The following is a 19286-nucleotide window of genomic DNA, read 5'->3' as shown; positions in this document are numbered from 1 at the left end:
AGCCCCATCACAACCAACACTGCTCGTTGCCGTGCCTCACGTCAGACACTTGTAGTAGGCAGAGGCACATTGTGATGCATTGAAGGCTTAGAGAGAATTGTGTAAGTAAAATTTACTTTCAGAAATAAATATTCAGTGCCTTACCAATTTTTCAGAGTCCCCCATTTACCTTTAGGGACAGCCAGGCAGACTGACATTAACAGACACACACACATGAAAACATCCAGACAAAAGATGAAGAAATGGAGACAGAGAGTGATAAAAGTGTGCATAAACAAATATTGAGACAAACATACAAAGAGATAAAGCCAGACAAATGAAGAGCTGCAGACAAAAGGAACTCAGTCAAGTAAGGTGGGGTTTCACAAACGGTAATACGGTACCACAGCATGAGAGTAGTCAGTTGGTTAGAAACTAACTGGAGCTGGATCTGAGGCTTGTTGCATACAAACCAGTTTCTATTCAAGAATTTGAATCTTTTCCTAACAAACATTTGTAACATATCTCCAGTTCTTTGCTAGGCCAAGAGCTCCTTCTGGGCAACCGTGTCAGGAGAGCCCTTGTGCAACTCTGTGGTTAGATCCCAAAATCCAAACAGTCTTGAATACTTCAAAATAGCTGTTTGAAGTATAAGTTTTTTGAGCATTTGCAGCCAAGGCCCCTCACCTCTGGTGCTCCTTCCCTAAAGGGCCAAGACTTCCAGAATCAGTGACTTCTATCAAATCGCTTCAATGTTTTATACTATTAGCATACACTTTTGATAATCACCTTTATTGGCAAAGTATGTTACACACAAGGAATTTGTTTCCGGTTCAGAACCGATGGCAGCCATCTGCGGCGCCAACTCAACCGATGGCTCTAACCATTGCCCAAGGACACTTTGACATGTGGACTGCAGGTACTGAGATTCAAACCTTCAGGGGTTGGGAGATGACTGCTCTACCCACCACACCACTGTCACCTCCCCTAAAGGTGAAGCAGGTTCAAACCTGCACAGAGAGACCCATTGGATTTCAAGTCCAACGCCTTAACCACTCGACCATCACAGCCACTGTGAAAAGAAATTGTTCAGCAGAGGTGACATGAACCTACACTACTGGAGATCGATGAAGTATCGGCAGTATTGTTTTCTGTTCTTGCTAACATTTTCTACTGTCTTGATCTAATAACAGGGTTATGTTTCTAATTTTATATAATTTCATTTTAAAGCTTTTAGTAATATTAGTTCCTATCTATTTAAAAATGTATTGAGTTACTGTGTAATTGTCTGAGTTTTAAACTACTCAAAATGATCAGGACCAGAAGTGTTTACTTCCGATGTGTGTTAAATAAAGAAGAGAAGAGAACAGCTACAACTGCCCTAAGGTTGGCGCCACAGCTTAAGAAAATTCTGGCCTTCCGAACTCTTACATCTCCTGTAGGATGAGCTCATTTAACTTCTACTCAACTAGACATGTCACAACTAGACATCTGCTGAGTTTCTGAATGCTGTTCAGAGGTGGTGGGCTGCTGGGAGGATATGGTGCCCATAATTTCTGACAAGAGACTTTTTTGACAACAAACAGGCTGCTGTTCACTGTTCTGTGAGACGCTCTGATGTCACCACACCCTTAATATTGTACATCCATGCAATTAAAACAGTATCAAGAAATGTTATCACATGTAACCAGTGACGTGCGGTCAGGGGAGGCAGGTGAGGCAGAGCCTCCCCTGTCAATCTTGAAAAGAAAAAAAGTTAACCATAAAATATAATAAATGTTAATATTTGTCGGCTGGTGTGTGTTGTATGCCCTTTTGCTGTTCGAATCTGATGTTTAAGGATTTTTTTTTTTTCAATAAAGAACAGCAGAATTTCCGTATGTCCCGTTCAAATACATGAAGGAGATGCGCGATGAGGCAGCACTTTGCTGTGCCTCTTGGTGGATCGTGTAATCCTCACAAACTGTATGCGATGCAAATAGTGTGTCGCTGTCCCTCTATATATCGCAAATAAAATGCTTTCAAACACTCTGATTATATGCTCTGCCTTGCCAAAATCTGGATAATGTATAAAATGTAGTTCTGTAACGTGTTTAGGCTGCAGATTAACCATAAAACCCAGTAAAAAAGTTACTCGGTGAGGCAAACAGTACGTCTCACCAGCTGTCAACCTCACCGCACGTCACTGGATGAGAGTAGGCCTGCCTACCAAACACAGGAGGATTTCGTGTACAAGTAAAGGTAAGACCATAAACTTTTATTATTTCTAGTTAGAAATAAGCTCAATTGGAATAAACTTTAACCTCAAATAAAAAAATGGGTCACGTTTGTGTGAAGAATGCTGATATGAGATATAAAACATAACGCATTGTTTGTTAACAGACAATTTGTTAACAGTTCATTTGCATTTGTAAATCTGACTGCAAAAGAGTCAGTGCCTCACCAGCTGTCAACCTCACCGCACGTCACTGCATGTAACAGAAGTAACAATAACTATAATATAACACTGCAATAACAATCTAAGTTTACCATCTGCTAATTATGCCAATATAAAAAGGTAAGTTTGTATAAAGGAATAAAACACACAAACAATTCACACGAAATGATAGACTATAACTTTTTACATGTATAAATGCCCTGACAGTAGGCATTTTTCTTTCACCTGTTGCCTTACTGTTAACCAAAGAATGTTATATGTAAAAATATGAACAATTCAGTCTACATATATCAAACTGTGGGGAAATGATAAGAACAAAGAAGCTTTATGGACAGCTCATATGTTGAGAAACATTATTGAAGGTATTGTTAAATGAAATATTCCAGTGAATAAGTACATGTTTTTCAACTTTTGCAAGTTTGTTATTTAGATTTGTAATTTTTAATACTCCCTGTAGTTTTGTCTTTTGTGATGTGATGTTGCTCTGGTTCAAATAAAGGTTGGAAAAAACTGGGGAAATGTCATTAAGAATGAAAAACCAGGAAGCCTGGCACGCTCAGCTCATTCATGCTGCACCTCTCCCCTCTTCCACCCACCGGAGCAGACACCGAGAGGCACGTTGTCTCGTCCTCTAGAGAAAGAACTCTGTCCAAAAAGTCGCTAGTTTGTCACTAGTCACCTTTTTGAATAATAGGGGTCTTAAATCTAGTGTCAAAGGAAGCTGAAAACGCTGCGTTTCCAGCGTTGCGCTCTTTTAATATTTTGAGCCTCTTCGCCTTCCGTAATGAAAGATGCTCGGCTTGTTTGTTCACCTCTGGTTACTCCTCGTATCTGTTAAAGCTCATAGGCTGGTGGGTGGTCAGTGGAGTCGGACCATGGGCGGAATTAGAGGAAATTCTGAACTGGTTGGAGACCTAGTTCTGGTGCCATCGTTTTCTACAGTCGCTGTCTCTGGTCAGACATGGAGAGAGTCGTCATTGTGACCGGTGCCAACAGGTAGGACCACTGACACCGCGTTAAAATTGCAATTCATTGACACTCGGTTTGTTACGTTGGTACACGTTGGACTGTTATAACTAATACTGAAACATTAGTTGAGGCAAAAGCAAGAATATATAGCCTATGACAAGTACAATACAATTTCAGAAACGTAACAAAATGAGTATTGCGCACTTTGTCCTCAGTTTGAAACCCAACTGATAAAACGACCAGATGAGCTTCATGACTGAAGTATTGGTATATTGGCTGGTGTTGATGTATTTCAACAAGTAACAAGAATTTATTTTACAGAAATTCCAAAAATGCACAGTATATTAGTATATGATTCACGTATGTATTATAAAACACTGACCTTAGTTTTTATAGTTTGAAATTTAGATGCAAACAAATGTTTCCATTCTCCCTTCAGTGGTTAGCTTTATTATTATTATTTATCCAGTATTGTTATTTCAAGATAGTGATCAGTTAGCTCCTGTGGGACAGTGCATTTGCATGTGTGCACGACTGTGTTTGTCTGCCTCTCTGCAGCGGCATCGGCTTGGCCCTGTGTGAGAGGCTGCTGACTGAGGACAGCCAGCTTCGACTGTGTCTGGCCTGCAGAAACATGCAGCGGGCTGAGGCCGCCCGCGCCACCCTGCTGACCTCGCACACCAGTGCCCATGTTGACTTATTACACCTTGATGTGGGCTCTGTACAGTCAGTACTGAGTGCAGCTCAGGAGGTTAAGACCAGGTAGGAGACTGCTGATACACTGTCCTCATGAGACTGCGTTTCAGCCCCTTGTTCTCTAAACTGTTACAGTATGCATGTGGAATCGGAGACGATTTGATGAATGTTTGTTTTTCCACAGATACAAGAGAATTGACTTTCTGTATCTAAATGCAGGAATTATGCCTAATCCACAAGTGAATGTCAGAGCTTTTTTCAAGGGGTTGTTCTCCAGGTAAACATTCCAAGCCAGCTCATGACTCATTTGATGTTGACTTAAAGTTACATAAATGTCAAAGATGACCATTGTCTGTACTGTACCCTCTTACTGCAGGAATGTCATCAACATGTTCGTGACAGCAGAGGGTCTCTTAACTCAACAGGACTGCATTAACTCAGACGGTCTGCAGGAAGTTTTTGCCACCAACCTGTTTGGTCATTTTCTCATGGTACTGTATTCCACAGACTGTACGCTTACATGAAATAAAACTGAATTACAAATCCCATAATTTTACATATTGTAGTCTTTGTTGAACCATGCAATGTAATTATGCAGACTAGTATACAACAAAACTGAGTGCTGAGTTTTGTTGCAGTTGGTATTTAAATTATTATTAATTATTTTAATTGATTATTTTTCAAATCATTTGACTTCATTCTTCTTGGGCTTTGTCTAAAAATCAAATTGCAAAATTTCATATACTGTTTTTGTGATATTAATGTAGTCAGTTTTCTCATATTTGTCAAAAATGAAAAGGCAGAAGAACCTATAGTTGAGTTAAAAGGGGAAACAACACATTAATTTGTTTGACGTATAAAGTCAAATGAATATACAGTGCCTTGCGAAAGTATTCGGCCCCCTTGAACTTTGCGACCTTTTGCCACATTTCAGGCTTCAAACATAAAGATATAAAACTGTAATTTTTTGTGAAGAATCAACAACAAGTGGGACACAATCATGAAGTGGAACGAAATTTATTGGATATTTCAAACTTTTTTAACAAATAAAAAACTGAATAATTGGGCGTGCAAAATTATTCAGCCCCTTTACTTTCAGTGCAGCAAACTCTCTCCAGAAGTTCAGTGAGGATCTCTGAATGATCCAATGTTGACCTAAATGACTAATGATGATAAATAGAATCCACCTGTGTGTAATCAAGTCTCCGTATAAATGCACCTGCACTGTGATAGTCTCAGAGGTCTGTTTAAAGCGCAGAGAGCATCATGAAGAACAAGGAACACACCAGGCAGGTCCGAGATACTGTTGTGGAGAAGTTTAAAGCCGGATTTGGATACAAAAAGATTTCCCAAGCTTTAAACATCCCAAGGAGCACTGTGCAAGCGATAATATTGAAATGGAAGGAGTATCAGACCACTGCAAATCTACCAAGACCTGGCCGTCCCTCTAAACTTTCAGCTCATACAAGGAGAAGACTGATCAGAGATGCAGCCAAGAGGCCCATGATCACTCTGGATGAACTGCAGAGATCTACAGCTGAGGTGGGAGACTCTGTCCATAGGACAACAATCAGTCGTATACTGCACAAATCTGGCCTTTATGGAAGAGTGGCAAGAAGAAAGCCATTTCTTAAAGATATCCATAAAAAGTGTCGTTTAAAGTTTGCCACAAGCCACCTGGGAGACGCACCAAACATGTGGAAGAAGGTGCTCTGGTCAGATGAAACCAAAATCGAACTTTTTGGCAACAATGCAAAATGTTATGTTTGGCGTAAAAGCAACACAGCTCATCACCTTGAACACACCATCCCCACTGTCAAACATGGTGGTGGCAGCATCCTGGTTTGGGCCTGCTTTTCTTCAGCAGGGGCAGGGAAGATGGTTAAAATTGATGGGAAGATGGATGGAGCCAAATACAGGACCATTCTGGAAGGAAACCTGATGGAGTCTGCAACAGACCTGAGACTGGGACGGAGATTTGTCTTCCAACAAGACAATGATCCAAAACATAAAGCCAAATCTACAATGGAATGGTTCACAAATAAACATATCCAGGTGTTAGAATGGCCAAGTCAAAGTCCAGACCTGAATCCAATCGAGAATCTGTGGAAAGAACTGAAAACTGCTGTTCACAAACGCTCTCTATCCAACCTCACTGAGCTCGAGCTGTTTTGCAAGGCGGAATGGGCAAAAATTTCAGTCTCTTGATGTGCAAAACTGATAGAGACATACCCCAAGTGACTTACAGCTGTAATCGCAGCAAAAGGTGGCGCTACAAAGTATTAACTTAAGGGGGCTGAATAATTTTGCACGCCCAATTTTTCAGTGTTTTATTTGTTAAAACGTTTGAAATATCCAATAAATTTCGTTCCACTTCATGATTGTGTCCCACTTGTTGTTGATTCTTCACAACAAATTACAGTTTTATATCTTTATGTTTGAAGCCTGAAATGTGGCAAAAGGTCGCAAAGTTCAAGGGGGCCGAATACTTTCGCAAGGCACTGTATGCTATGAAGAAATATTTTTGATGATTAGTTTCAAGTCATGTGTTTGCTGTGATTTTTGATTTTATAAAATGTCCTTTCATCAGTAGGTTACTCTATCATACATTCATAAAATTTGTCTGTAGAATATAATGGCACAGCTGTTATAATGCATAATGTTTTAAGAGGACTTAATGTTTTAATCTAGCCCCCATCTCTTCTGGTGGAAGTAATAGCCATGTACTGTCCCTGTTCTCTTGTCAGTTGTACTGTGATGTGATATTTGTGTGTCTGCATTCCAGATCAGGGAGCTGGAGCCTCTGCTGTGTCAGGCAGGTCACATGTCCAGGTTGGTGTGGACGTCCTCAAGTAATGCCTGCCGTTCAGTCTTCAGCATCGAGGACATGCAGCACAGAAACGGGAAAGAGCCCTACAGCTCCTCAAAGTATGCTTCAGACATGCTCAGCGTGGCGCTCAACCGACACATGAACAGCCAGGTTTGTTGGTCACACACTCGTGGTACAGTAATGACACCTACATGCTAACATTTTAGTAAATGGTCTTATACTTGTATAGCGCTTGTCTATGCATTGCAGCCCAGTCAAAGCACTTTCACACTATTTGCCCATTCACACTCCCAAGCACTCACACATGGCATCACCGAGAGCAATTGGGGGTTCGGTGTCTTGCTCAAGGACTCTGTGACATGTGGACCGGAGAAACTGGGAATCGAACCACCAACTTTCCGGTTAGGAGATGACCCACTCTGCCTCCTACAGCCACAGCTCCCCCTCTTTGCAAATTGTTGTTCCTATAGTCTTCTTTACCATTGGCAATTACAGACAATAAAGACAATTGAATGAACTAATTAATAATCTTTATTGTCATTATGCATAAGTACAATACATTTTCATCTGGCGTCTCTCAGTGTAGTTAAATAAAACTAATAGGAGAGATGCACTAGCAAGACTCGAATAACTCAGTAGTGAATCAGCAGATATACAGTAGCTTTGTTCTGAACTAGGCATGTAAAGGTTACACACATTTATACCAAACCATTTCAGTAAAGGTCTTTTGTTTTGGGGCAAATGTGTACAAAATACAGTCTAATAGTAGTTAAGTTAACATTTTTTCAAATCTGCGTTCCCACACAAACCAGGGGCGGATTTAGAGAATTCTGGACGGGGTGGCCTGGCTGGGGCACAGAGAGGAGTGGCACATTTGAAATACATGTAAAAAGTAAATTGAACCCCTAGTTCTTTGAAATAATAAACAATACATTATTAAGACTCATTGTTTAATTAGTGGAAACATGACCCCACCACCACCATCATTAATATTAACAAACATCACATTTTGACTCTGGCAGGGGTGGCCAATCAGATTCTGGGGGCCACTGGTGGGGGTGATCCCTGGCCAGCCCCCTTGCTCTACCCATTGCAGCAGTATTCTATTTTTTATTCTATTTTATTTTATTTTTTTACATATTTTACTTATATTTAATTTAAAATCGTATGTAAAATAATTAGAAACTGTTGATGTTTATAATAAATGACAAGCAATTTTATCACCAATATTTTTTCCTTACTGTAATGAAAACAAACCGTGGCGTCAGAACTGAGGTGGTGATTTTTTGCATACTGTTACACCTGTAATCTGATCTGATAAGCATGAGGGAAATTGGAGGGGAACTATCCACTGGTTTTGGCCATGACAAACCAAGATCCACCTTGTGTTTCAGTCAGAGGGCTCACTCTATAATCAGATGACTCTGCACACATCTCATCTCTGAAGCAAAACCCAAGCTCTCACCTTCTGTCTCCCTCTGTTCTGACCTGAATGGCATGAATTTAATAGACACAGCCACTGTTAATGCTGTGGAACGGGCCCTAGCTAAAAGGGAAAAAATTGACCTTTTCACTGTCTCCTTTTAAAGCTAGGTTGAAAAACATGGTGCACATCTTTTCATTAAACATTAATCTGATATATTAAATGCTTTTCTCTTTGTGACAGGGGCTGTTCTCCACTGTAACATGTCCAGGAGTGGTGATGACTAATCTGACCTATGGTATCCTGCCCTCATTCTTCTGGACTTTCATCATGCCCATCATGTGGCTGGTCAGTGGTTACCAATTGATTGATTGATTTACTTTATTAATTGCAACAAAATTCTCTCTCATCTGTATCAAACATTATTAGAGTTATCTATATCCTCTTGTGCCCAACAGATTAGGACCTTCACGAACACATTCACACTTAAACCATACAACGGAGCAGAGGCACTGGTATGTTGTCAGCCTGTGCTCTTTTACTGTCCATATGGGAAAAAAACATGTTAGGGTTTTATGTTTCTACAACAAAAATGTTATAAACATGGATTCTTGCTCTGGTCTTTCACAGCACTGGCTGTTTTTTCAAAACCCAGAGTCTCTGGATCCAAGAGCGAAGTATCACAGTTTAACATCTGGATTTGGAAGGAACTACACTCAGCCTCGACAAGTGAGTGACTAGAGACCATGCTGCTCATGTCTGTTCTAGGGTGTCAAGCTGGAAAATCTGGGAAGGTCGTGTGATATGCTGCTGTGATTCATTCAGATTTTCTGTATATTTGCATTTCAGATGGATATCGATGATGAAATGTCCGATGTCCTTTACGAGAAACTTCTTGAACTCGAGAAAGTAGTTCGAAGGAAACTGAATGAGCAAAATGCAAATAACAAAGCTCAATAGATATGGGTCTGTTAGAATGGAATTTTTTTTTAAAGTATTACATTTTTCTCTGATGCAGCATTGTTGACACAGCCATTAATGATCTTCTCATCTTATTTCAGAAAACTTTGTGGGACAATGTTCCCATCGCACAGCAGCACTGTCAGCATCAGAGTGCAAATTTAAAGAAACATTTTATTCCTTCTCATATGCCCATTCTGGATTACAACACTTAAGAATGATATTTATTTTTGTTAATTATTTGAATTAAACCCAGTGATAGACTGGCAGCCTGTCCAGGGTGCACCCCGCCTCTCACCCAGTGTAAGGCGGGATTGGTTCCAGCCCCCTGCCACCCTATTCAGGAATAAGCGGTATAGATAGTGGATGGGTGGATGTATTTGAATTAATTTGCATGCTTTATAATAAAAGGAAAAATGTAACCCCCCAAGGCAAGTCATTGTTGGTTTTAGTCTCTCTTTGGGGAGTGTTGAAAATTCTGTTAATAAAGAAAATGACTGTCCTTGTCCTTTAAGTGGAAATCATTGATAGAGTGGCCAGGGTGCAAAGGGTCAGCCATAATTTTCATCTCCCTCCCTCCTCATCCTAGGTTGAGTATAGATCCTCAAGGGAGGGAAGCTGGTACCCGGTTTTCTCTGCACATTGTTATATGATTATATATCACAGCACTTTCTTATGGTAAGGATTATTCATGCTTCTCAATAAAACATTGACCTCGATCTTTAACTCTCTCCCAGTCTTAAGAATACTCGTCATTTAAATTCTGTCATCACAGTTCTTTTCTTAGAGAAGTAGCATTTTAAAGCCAGGGTCAAAACACAGCCTGCTCCTATTGTTTTGAAGAGGTGGCATTTTCTACACCATCAAGGCCGGGACACAGGCTTTCCAGTAAACATACATATACACACACACACACACACACACACACACACACTGAGAGTCTGCGTGTTAACATGGCTCCTTAAATATGAGGAAAAGTGACTGAGCAAGTTATTTGATCCACATAAACATGCTAATGAGATCTATCATTGTGAATGTTGTAAAAAAAAAAGTTTCCACATTCTCTTATGCACAAGCTTTGGTTCAGTGTTGTGCTCTTAAATTTGTAATCAAACTGCAGTATCAGCTGTATCACGTTTCCTATGCAACAGGCTTTGTACTTCACAAATATTAACTAGCTGTTTGTTTATAGCCTGGTTCCCTAAGGCTGACGATGAACACTACCACTAGCTGTCATCTGTGGCTCATTTCACCACAAATAATACATTATGATTTAACTGTGGGGGAGTGGGTTAGTTGTATTTGTACTCCTTTAAGCTAAACAAAATGTGTAGTGAGTTACACAGGCTAAATGCGCATTTGTTTCGCAGACTTTACAGCATCGTGCGTTTTTATAAAGCAGAGCCTGGTTTTCGGCAGCCACAGAGTTCGCCAGCTTAATGTGAGGGTATTGAAAGCTTCCCTTGCATGTGACGGCCTCTTGGATATTAAAACTCGGATTATTCTAGGAGGACATGCAAGCAGTTCATTACATGATGTAAATAAAAACATTGGTGAGCGGCGCGCTGCTCGATGTCCCGGATGCTGTTCGCACCGGAAGAGAAGGGGTAGCTCTCCCAGCCATCTTGTGGCAGTATCCAGCGACTTGTTCGCATCAAGCCTCGTAGAATCGGAGGTGAATCCCGCAGAAGGGGCGCCATCATGCCCGGACACCTGCAAGAAGGCTTCGGCTGCGTCGTAACCAACCGGTTCGACCAGTTATTGGACGATGAGTCCGACCCGTTCGAGATCCTGAAAGCTGCTGAAAACAAGAAGAAGGAGGGGGCCGCCGCTGGATCCACCAAGACCGCGGCTCAAGCCGCCAAGCAGCTGAAAAAGGAGTCCCAGAAGGACAGGAAGAACCCACTGCTGGACAAGAAGGAAGAGCCCCAGGCTCCGGTCCCCCTGAAGAAAGAAGGTAAATGTACCACCTGCTCTCTAGCCTATGTGCAGTGCATGTTCATTTTCGTCTGTTTGCTATCAGCTGTCATGTGCAGCTCCTGTTAGCTAGGCTAGCTGCTGCTGCTGCTGCTCTGAGCACAACAGCGAGAGGTCAACACGACTCCGGTTAACCAGCTAACTGGAGCTCAGGTGTAAACCACCAGCGAGGTACCGTGCCAACCTGCAAGCATGTGTCGCAGAGACTGTTTCCACTAGCACCCGACAGGAAGGTGTAGTGTTAGGTTACTGTCGGATGATGCTACGCAGCTTTCTATGCGAAGCAAATGTGCAGGATATTCACCTGCGTGTTGGAACAAATAGACAAGTCTCTCTTTGTTTAGATATGTTATGTCTCCTCAGTGCATTCTGTATTTTCCGTCTTAGTGGGCCTAAAATGTAGAACCGAATTCATCAGACGAGGCCCACTATGATAGCTGCATTAATGGTTGCAGTGAAACTAACTGCTGTTATCGAAGCTGCTGGCAGGCAATAACTTGGACCAGGAGCTTCAACTCCTGAGGCAGTTTGCACGTTCCTGCGAGCACATAGTGTAAAACAATGTGTTGACATTTATGCAGGCACAACTGAATATACTGTATCAAATGTAACACTCCTAGAGCTTACTGGACTTGCTTTATGCTCTTGTGACTTGCAGGTATAAGGCGGGTGGGCCGAAGACCAGACCAGCAGGGCCAGCCTGGATCCCAGCACCAGGCTGGGCAGGGTGAAGGGCGACCTGGAGACAAGAGGCAGGACCGAAGACCTCCTAGAGAGCGTCGCTTCGAAAAGCCCGCTGAGGACAAGCCTGAGGGAGGTGGAGAGTTCTCCACAGACAAGTGGGTAGCCACAAAGAACATATTTAAACATGCTGATAAGGCCAAGGCTGTCTGGTGCTGATATAATATTAGCTCACTTCATCTCACCATCATAGCGTGGCCATCTGTAAATTGCTTTGACATTAATCTCAACACTACTGACCTTAATAGCATGTGTGTGTAGATGATAACTGTTTATGTGACTTGTTTATTTGTGTCCATCAGACCTTCTGGAGACAGGCCACTGAGAGGGCGTGGTGGCGGCCGGGGTGGGCGTGGTGGAAGAGGACGGGGTATGGGCCGCGGAGATGGCTTCGACTCCCGCAGGAAACGAGACTTTGACAGACACAGCGGCAGTGATAAATCGTGAGTCGGCACCGAACTGAGACCGTAACACACCAGTGAATCCGTGACCACTTCCCAACACAGCCCATTGTTGAAACTGTTATCGTCATGAGCTCTTTAACTGCTGCAGGTTGTGTTTAATGTTGGTGATGAAACTAAGACCTCAGTGTTTCTAAATGATGTCTCAGAATAGGATCACTTGTATCCCTTTTTGTCCTTCCCAGGTTATGTACACTAATCTACTGTTTTCCTTTCTTTTGGCTTCAGCAATCAGAAGACTGAGGAGAAGCGCAGCGGCAGCGGCACACACAACTGGGGCAACGTGAAGGATGAAGTGACGTGAGTTTTCATGAAGAGACGCGGCCTGTTTATCTGAGTGGTATGATGACACATCTGATATGTGGCCAGACTTCACATACTGCACAGCCTATTTTAATTAACAGAACGTGTCGGAATACCATCTCTTACAATAAAAACATGCACATGCAACCCTGAATATAATCACTGTGAATTGTTTCTGCATCAGTTTTAGCTTTATCGTGAGTAACAGCTTTACATAAAATGAGTGCATCAAACGTGAGTCTTCCTGTATCAGTTGTACTACTTGTAGTTAAAGATAATGTTTGATATGTTTATCTATCAACAAAAGAGTCTTTAAGGGATGTGAAATCTCAAGGCTTTTTCAGTTATAAATCGCTGAAACTGTACAAACTAAATAAGTCAGCTGTGTGTCTTTGTTCCCAGTGAGGCTGAACAGACCGCCGCTCCTGAGACGACCCCAGAGGGGGAGGAGAACATGCCTGCCAGCTCTGAGAACAAGTGAGTGTCCACTTCCTGTCAGCGAGCATTTGGACATTCATTCTGAAGCAATATCAGCGCATTATGATGTTTTCCTTCAGATTTTTTTTCGAAGCTGTTCTGCGTCACAAACAGTATGTCAACATGTGCATTTTTGTCCCTTTAGTGCAAATAGGATAAACACTGTTGGTGTCTTTTAGACCTCAGGATTAGAGAGCATGTACTGGGCTAAGAGGATCGGCAGCGTGAGGTTTTAGTTCCCTGTATTGTTTTGTGCTGGCTCTCCAGGGAGAACGAGGTTGACGAGGTGAAAAGCGAAGGCCCCAGAGAGATGACCCTGGACGAGTGGAAGGCCATGCAGGACAAGGAGCGCACCAAGGTGGAGTTTAACATCCGGAAGCCCAACGAAGGAGCCGACAGCCAGTGGAAGAAAGGATATGTGCTGCACAAGTCCAAGAGTGAGGATGTAAGTATGACTGATACATTTTAAGGTTTTTGATTTTGTTTTGTTTAGTTTTTTTTGGTGTTGTACAGCCGACATGCAGCTTCCAGACCCAGTTGTGTTGTTGCCTTTTTAAGAAAAGGAACGAGCTGTTAAAGCTCAACAGCGGGGAGGCTTTGCTGTATTCTTCCTTAGCTGATGAATTTAAATAAACTGATCACAGACCTCACTGTGATGCTAGTACCATAATTGCAGGCGCACATGCTCGGGTTGCTGTGAAGGTCACTTTGTGTTTCTCACAAGCTGATATGACGTTACATCTGTAAATAACACTGTGCTGATATTTCTTGTGGTTCATTTTCAGAGGCCTGTCGGTGCTTTGATTGACGCCCCAGAGATGGAACCGGAATCTCACGCTCTGTACAAGGTGCCTGCAGCTCTGTTTTATTAGAAGTTTTTTTTACTCCACACACACACACACAACGTTCAATGTGTATAAAACCACCAGTTCGACAGTGGTGACTGGTCTAATGCACTTTTACATACATAGAATAGTCTATTCATTTTTATTTTGTGTGGTTTCACAGGAAATTAAGACAGGGTAGTAAGCGGTGCATAGTGAAAGTATCACAAAGAATGCATGTGTGCACTCCTTCATGAGTGATTTAGAGACCAAGCCCTCGGTCCAGACCACAGTTGACCTCTGTTCCTACCAACAGGGCACCATTGACGAGTCCAGTGACCACCACTTCCGCAAACCAGCCAACGACATCACATCTCAGCTGGAGATCAACTTTGGAGACCTAGGTCGCCCCGGCCGCGGGCGCGGTGGAGCGCGTGGAGGCAGAGGAGGCCGTGGGGCAGGAGGCAGCAGGACAGCACGAGGGGGAGGACGGTCTGAAAAGGTAACAATAGCAGCTGTTGTCGTCAGCAACAAAGGTTTTGTGTGTCTCTCAAAGGTCTGAGCTGTAAAACCACTGACTTGGAAAACCTGCTGTGGAGCACTGGGGCCCCAGAATAGCAGCCCAGTGGACGTGTTGGTCATGAGGTGCAGGGTCGGGGAGGGTTCACCAGCTAATCTCTAAATCTGACTTTTATTTGGCGCCTGGCAGGAAGTGTATAAATATATCTGAGATTTTTTACTGAAAACGACACGGAGTGAACCAAAACATTACCAAACCAATGAGCTGATGGTCATAAAACACTGCAGACTGCCTGATAATTCTCTCCGATTCATCAATATGAGCATCACATTTCATGTACATGTAGTAATATGATCCATTGTTAATATACAGATATTGATTATATCAGCTTTCATATAAAAACTCTTAACCTTGTTGTGGTTCTTGTGCATCTCCTGTCCAGGCTAGTGGAGCGTCAGTCCCCAACGTGGATGATCCGGAGGCCTTCCCGGCCCTGGCCTAAAGGATCCTTTTCCACCACCAGCCCACCCATCAGCCCTTCCGGGCCCCTCCTCTACGAGGCTTGCATGCTTACCACATCTTCAAGTATATAAAAATAAAAAAAAAAAGGAAAAAAAGGTTTTAATGACATAAAAAGACCGTCATCCCATACAGTCACACCACCACAGGACTAAATTTTACCAGTTTTAAAGGAGAACAAAAGACAACAAAGGAGGGAAAAAGGACCTCTTGTTACACTGAAGTTTTGTATTTAGGAACATGAAAGCAGGGATGTTTTCATATATTTTTTTTTCTCAGAGATTATGCGTACTACATTGATATTTTTTGTGCTGCTTGAATTTATGCATTTCTGCGATTAGGTTGAAGTGTGTGCATCTCTTCCTCTGAAGCTTTTGTGCTTTTCTCCTCATGACTTCAGCTCAGTATTATGGGGTCATGTTAGAATTTCTACTGGAGTCCCCCCCACACACAAGTAAGTAAAACACACTGATGTGGTAGCCCTACACTACATAGGAAACTTGTACTAGGTATCTGAAGTATGGCTTTACATACATTTTAAAGTGTAATTACTCAGATCCTGACTACCAATCCCTTTGTGAGGCACATGTTCAGGCTGGGTAGCCAGGAAATGCAGCTTCCTTCTAAAGCTTGGTATTTTTCTGCTTGTTGTGCAGTGAAAGTAAACATCTCCTTTCCTTTTTTTGCTCTTTTGATGGACCAGTGGTTAGTAATGCTTTGTATCACCTGATCCAGATGTGCTACCTGTGGTTTCAGGGTGTCCCAGGGCCCAATGTTTGTCTTTAGGCTGGTCCTCTTAGGTCATACAGAGTGGACTTCTTCTAATTTCAGGACCACTAAGAAATTTTTTTATTTTTATTTTTTGTTAAAGGTGTGTGTTTGTGTGTGTGCACGCAGCAAAGCGTGAGGCAGAATATGTGAATTTGACAGCTAGTTGTGTAGAATTTCACTGCTATGAATTTCCTCTGCTATGAACTTGCCCTTCTGAAACAGTAGACTGCAGGTTCATGTATGATGTAGTAGTTACTGTCTCTTGGGAAGTGATTGCTAAAATCTAGGTGTTCATGTATGATGTAGTAGTTACTGTCTCTTGGGAAGTGATTGCTAAAATCTAGGTGAGAACCACAGGTCATGAACATATCTTGCTCTTAGAGTATTTGTTAAGTCTTTCAGGTCTGAAAGTGCTTGTTTTTATCAGCACCAGTCCTCCGACCATTGTTTGCCCTCCCCTTCTTTAACCACGTTTGCTCTTCCTTTTTATTTTATTTTGATCTTATCAGCGCAGCAGCACCAGTGCATAATTTGTCTGAAAGAAATGTAGGGTGTCAGTGTGGAACAATCATGAGCCACAGAATGTAATGTAAGCTAATGATGCTTTTAGCCACCTGTGTCAGCATTTCCAGTGAGCATTTTCTTTAAGTGAAGTGGGTGTATTTTACATTGGGGTGTGGTGAAGGGGTTCTATTGAAGACAGGATGGAGTGAATTTAAAGCTTTACAGGCTGTGCTCTGCAAAGACTTACTGGTGATGCACTGATACACATGGCTGGAGCAGTTTTTATTATTATTTTTAATTTTTTTGTAGGACAGTTTGAGCCATGTGACAGTGAAACTTTTTCTGCAAACATCCCTGTTCTAATAAATTGCTTTAGAGGCGTTACATGTATCCTGCCGATGACTGTTGGGTTGTTTAAATACTGTGATTTTAGAGGTGTGAACAAACATAATGGGCTCTTTGTTGTAAACGCAACAAGGCTATGGTGTGTCCCAGAGCTACAGCATTCCCTGTTCATTCTATTTAGACTTGCAGTAAGTGGGATGTGATCAATCAAGTGTTTTTGTAGTTGCCCATTTATTAGGTACAACTAATGCACTTCAGTACAGCAGCCCTGCAATAAATCTTACTTTGTGATGGTTATAATGTTGACTAGCACCTAATGGTTAATGAAGCAACGCCCCTGAGCTGAACACCTATTTAGGTCAATATAATTTGGTTATGTTATAGTCTCATTGTTATAGCTTGGTGGTTGTCATTTGTAAATTTTGAGTCAATACAGTCACATACTCATTTAAAGTCTTTAAATACTTAAAGGTATAATTATTAACTGAAGGAAGGTGGATAATGTCACATTGAACAATCTCAAACATGAAAATGTCTTAAATGTAAAACTATATAGTGTAGTTGTGTAGATAATATTTAAAAATTTCCAACTACATTCAACAAACCATAATGAAAAAGTGAAAAACATTTTTGCAAATGAGAAATCAAAATTGAAACCTCATTGCTGCGGCATGGTCTGTGCTCTTCTGGCTGAAATCTTTGTTATTAAGGGAAACCACATCTCTCTCTTCCTGCCATGTTTGACCGCAGAAAGAATGGGCAGATAAACAAAAAGCTACGGTGTCTGTCCAGCTGTTCAGACCGTCTGGTCCACCACAACTTGACTTGCGTGAGCCAAAGTGCACCAGAGACAGAACCGTCCTACATCGACCACCCATTCCCCACTTTCATCTCTATAGAAACTGACCATAGTGGTTTTCTGTCACTTTCTCACACAGCATGCAGCACACTGTCTATATGTTTTGGCACCCACTGTTCCATGTGTGGAAGGTTAGAGCTTTCACAGACTGTTACCTTTGTAATTTCATAGAAACCGACATGTTTGTAGTGAAAGTTAAGTTCCCACATATGCTGTCTGCTCAGTATGCTTAATGTTCTTATTATCTATGCATTTGTACTGTCTAACCTTGTTCCCTTCTTCTGGACAGTCCTCCCAAAACAGTTCTGTTTCTGACACTCCACACAGATTTAGTCTCTATACACACATTTACATACCCCCTACACACACAGACCCAGTCTATTGACGCACATAGCCTGGTTTCCACAGGGCCCGACTTTCTGCCCAGCTGACTGACTAGGAGATACGTACTATATACATGCTGGACAAGGAATTGGCCAAACGCTGATAAGCGCTGATCTCATTACGGCAGTACTCTTGGTAATTGGTTTTGGGATTACTACGTACAGTGGGTACGGAAAGTATTCAGACCCCCTTAAATTTTTCACTCTTTGTTATATTGCAGCCATATGCTAAAATCATTTAAGTTCATTTTTTTCCTCATTAATGTACACACAGCACCCCATATTGACAGAAAAACACAGAATTTTTGACATTTTTGCAGATTTATTAAAAAAGAAAAACTGAAATATCACATGGTCATAAGTATTCAGACCCTTTGCTCAGTATTTAGTAGAAGCACCCCTTTGAGCTAATACAGCCATGAGTCTTTTTAGGAATGATGCAACAAGTTTTTCACACCTGCATTTGGGGATACTCTGCCATTCCTCCTTGCAGATCCTCTCCAGTTCTGTCAGGTTGGATGGTAAACATTGGTTGACATTTTCAGGTCTCTCCAGAGATGCTAAATTGGGTTTAAGCCAGGGCTCTGGCTGGGCCATTCAAGAACAGTCACGGAGTTGTTGGGAAGCCACTCCGTTATTTTAGCTGTGTGCTTAGGGCCATTGTCTTGTTGGAAGGTGAACCTTCGGCCCAGTCTGAGGTCCTGAGCACTCTGGAGAAGGTTTTCGTCCAAGATATCCCTGTACTTGGCCGCATTCACCCTTCCCTCGATTGCAACCAGTCGTCCGGTCCCTGCAGCTGAAAAACACCCCCATAGCATGATGCTGCCACCACCATGCTTCACTGTTGGGACTGTATTGGACAGGTGATGAGCAGTGCCTGGTTTTCTCCACACATACCGCTTAGAATTAAGGCCAAAAAGTTCTATCTTGGTCTCATCAGACCAGAGAATCTTATTTCTCACCATCTTGGAGTCCTTCAGGTGTTTTTGAGCAAACTCCATGCGGGCTTTCATGTGTCTTGCACTAAGGAGAGGCTTCCGTCGGGCCACTCTGCCATAAAGCCCCGACTGGTGGAGGGCTACAGTGATGGTTGACTTTCTACAACTTTCTCCCATCTCCCGACTGCATCTCTGGAGCTCAGCCACAGTCATCTTTGGGTTCTTCTGTACCTCTCTCACCAAGGCTCTTCTCCCCCGATAGCTCAGTTTGGCCAGACGGCCAGCCCTAGGAAGGGTTCTGGTCGTCCCAAACGTCTTCCATTTAAGGATTATGGAGGCCACTGTGCTCTTAGGAACCTTAAGTACAGCA

The 19286-nt window shown here is 42.2% G+C and overlaps 2 protein-coding genes across 5 annotated transcripts; both read left to right on the top strand.

Moving 5' to 3' along the window:
* Positions 1–3018: 3018 nt before the first annotated feature.
* LOC109951354 (3-keto-steroid reductase) lies at positions 3019–9588 on the top strand. Of its 2 annotated transcripts, XM_020585821.1 has the most exons (10): positions 3019–3412; positions 3944–4147; positions 4266–4358; positions 4458–4572; positions 6867–7061; positions 8578–8682; positions 8793–8849; positions 8965–9063; positions 9184–9300; positions 9396–9588. In XM_020585821.1, the coding sequence occupies exons 1-9, from the start codon at positions 3378–3380 to the stop codon at positions 9292–9294; spliced, it is 1014 nt and encodes a 337-aa protein (XP_020441477.1). In that variant the 5' UTR covers positions 3019–3377; the 3' UTR covers positions 9295–9300; positions 9396–9588. The 2 variants fall into 2 exon arrangements, with proteins under 2 accessions (XP_020441477.1, XP_020441476.1); XM_020585820.1 differs by having other exon boundaries at positions 3020–3412; positions 9184–9588.
* A 1136-nt stretch (positions 9589–10724) lies between these two features.
* LOC109951353 (plasminogen activator inhibitor 1 RNA-binding protein-like) lies at positions 10725–16781 on the top strand. 3 transcript variants are annotated; one of them, XM_020585816.1, is made up of 9 exons: positions 10725–11251; positions 11930–12110; positions 12315–12455; positions 12702–12773; positions 13179–13253; positions 13512–13698; positions 14039–14101; positions 14391–14579; positions 15040–16781. In XM_020585816.1, the coding sequence occupies exons 1-9, from the start codon at positions 10996–10998 to the stop codon at positions 15097–15099; spliced, it is 1224 nt and encodes a 407-aa protein (XP_020441472.1). In that variant the 5' UTR covers positions 10725–10995; the 3' UTR covers positions 15100–16781. The 3 variants fall into 3 exon arrangements, with proteins under 3 accessions (XP_020441472.1, XP_020441473.1, XP_020441474.1); XM_020585817.1 differs by having other exon boundaries at positions 10734–11251; positions 14394–14579; XM_020585818.1 differs by having other exon boundaries at positions 10735–11251; positions 13521–13698.
* Positions 16782–19286: the final 2505 nt, after the last annotated feature.

This window comes from Monopterus albus, unplaced genomic scaffold (assembly GCF_001952655.1).
Source record: "Monopterus albus unplaced genomic scaffold, M_albus_1.0 scaffold378.1, whole genome shotgun sequence".
NCBI classification, from domain to species: Eukaryota; Metazoa; Chordata; class Actinopteri; order Synbranchiformes; family Synbranchidae; genus Monopterus; species Monopterus albus.
Note: the sequence above shows the minus strand (reverse complement) of the source record. Positions and strands in the feature narration are given on the sequence as shown.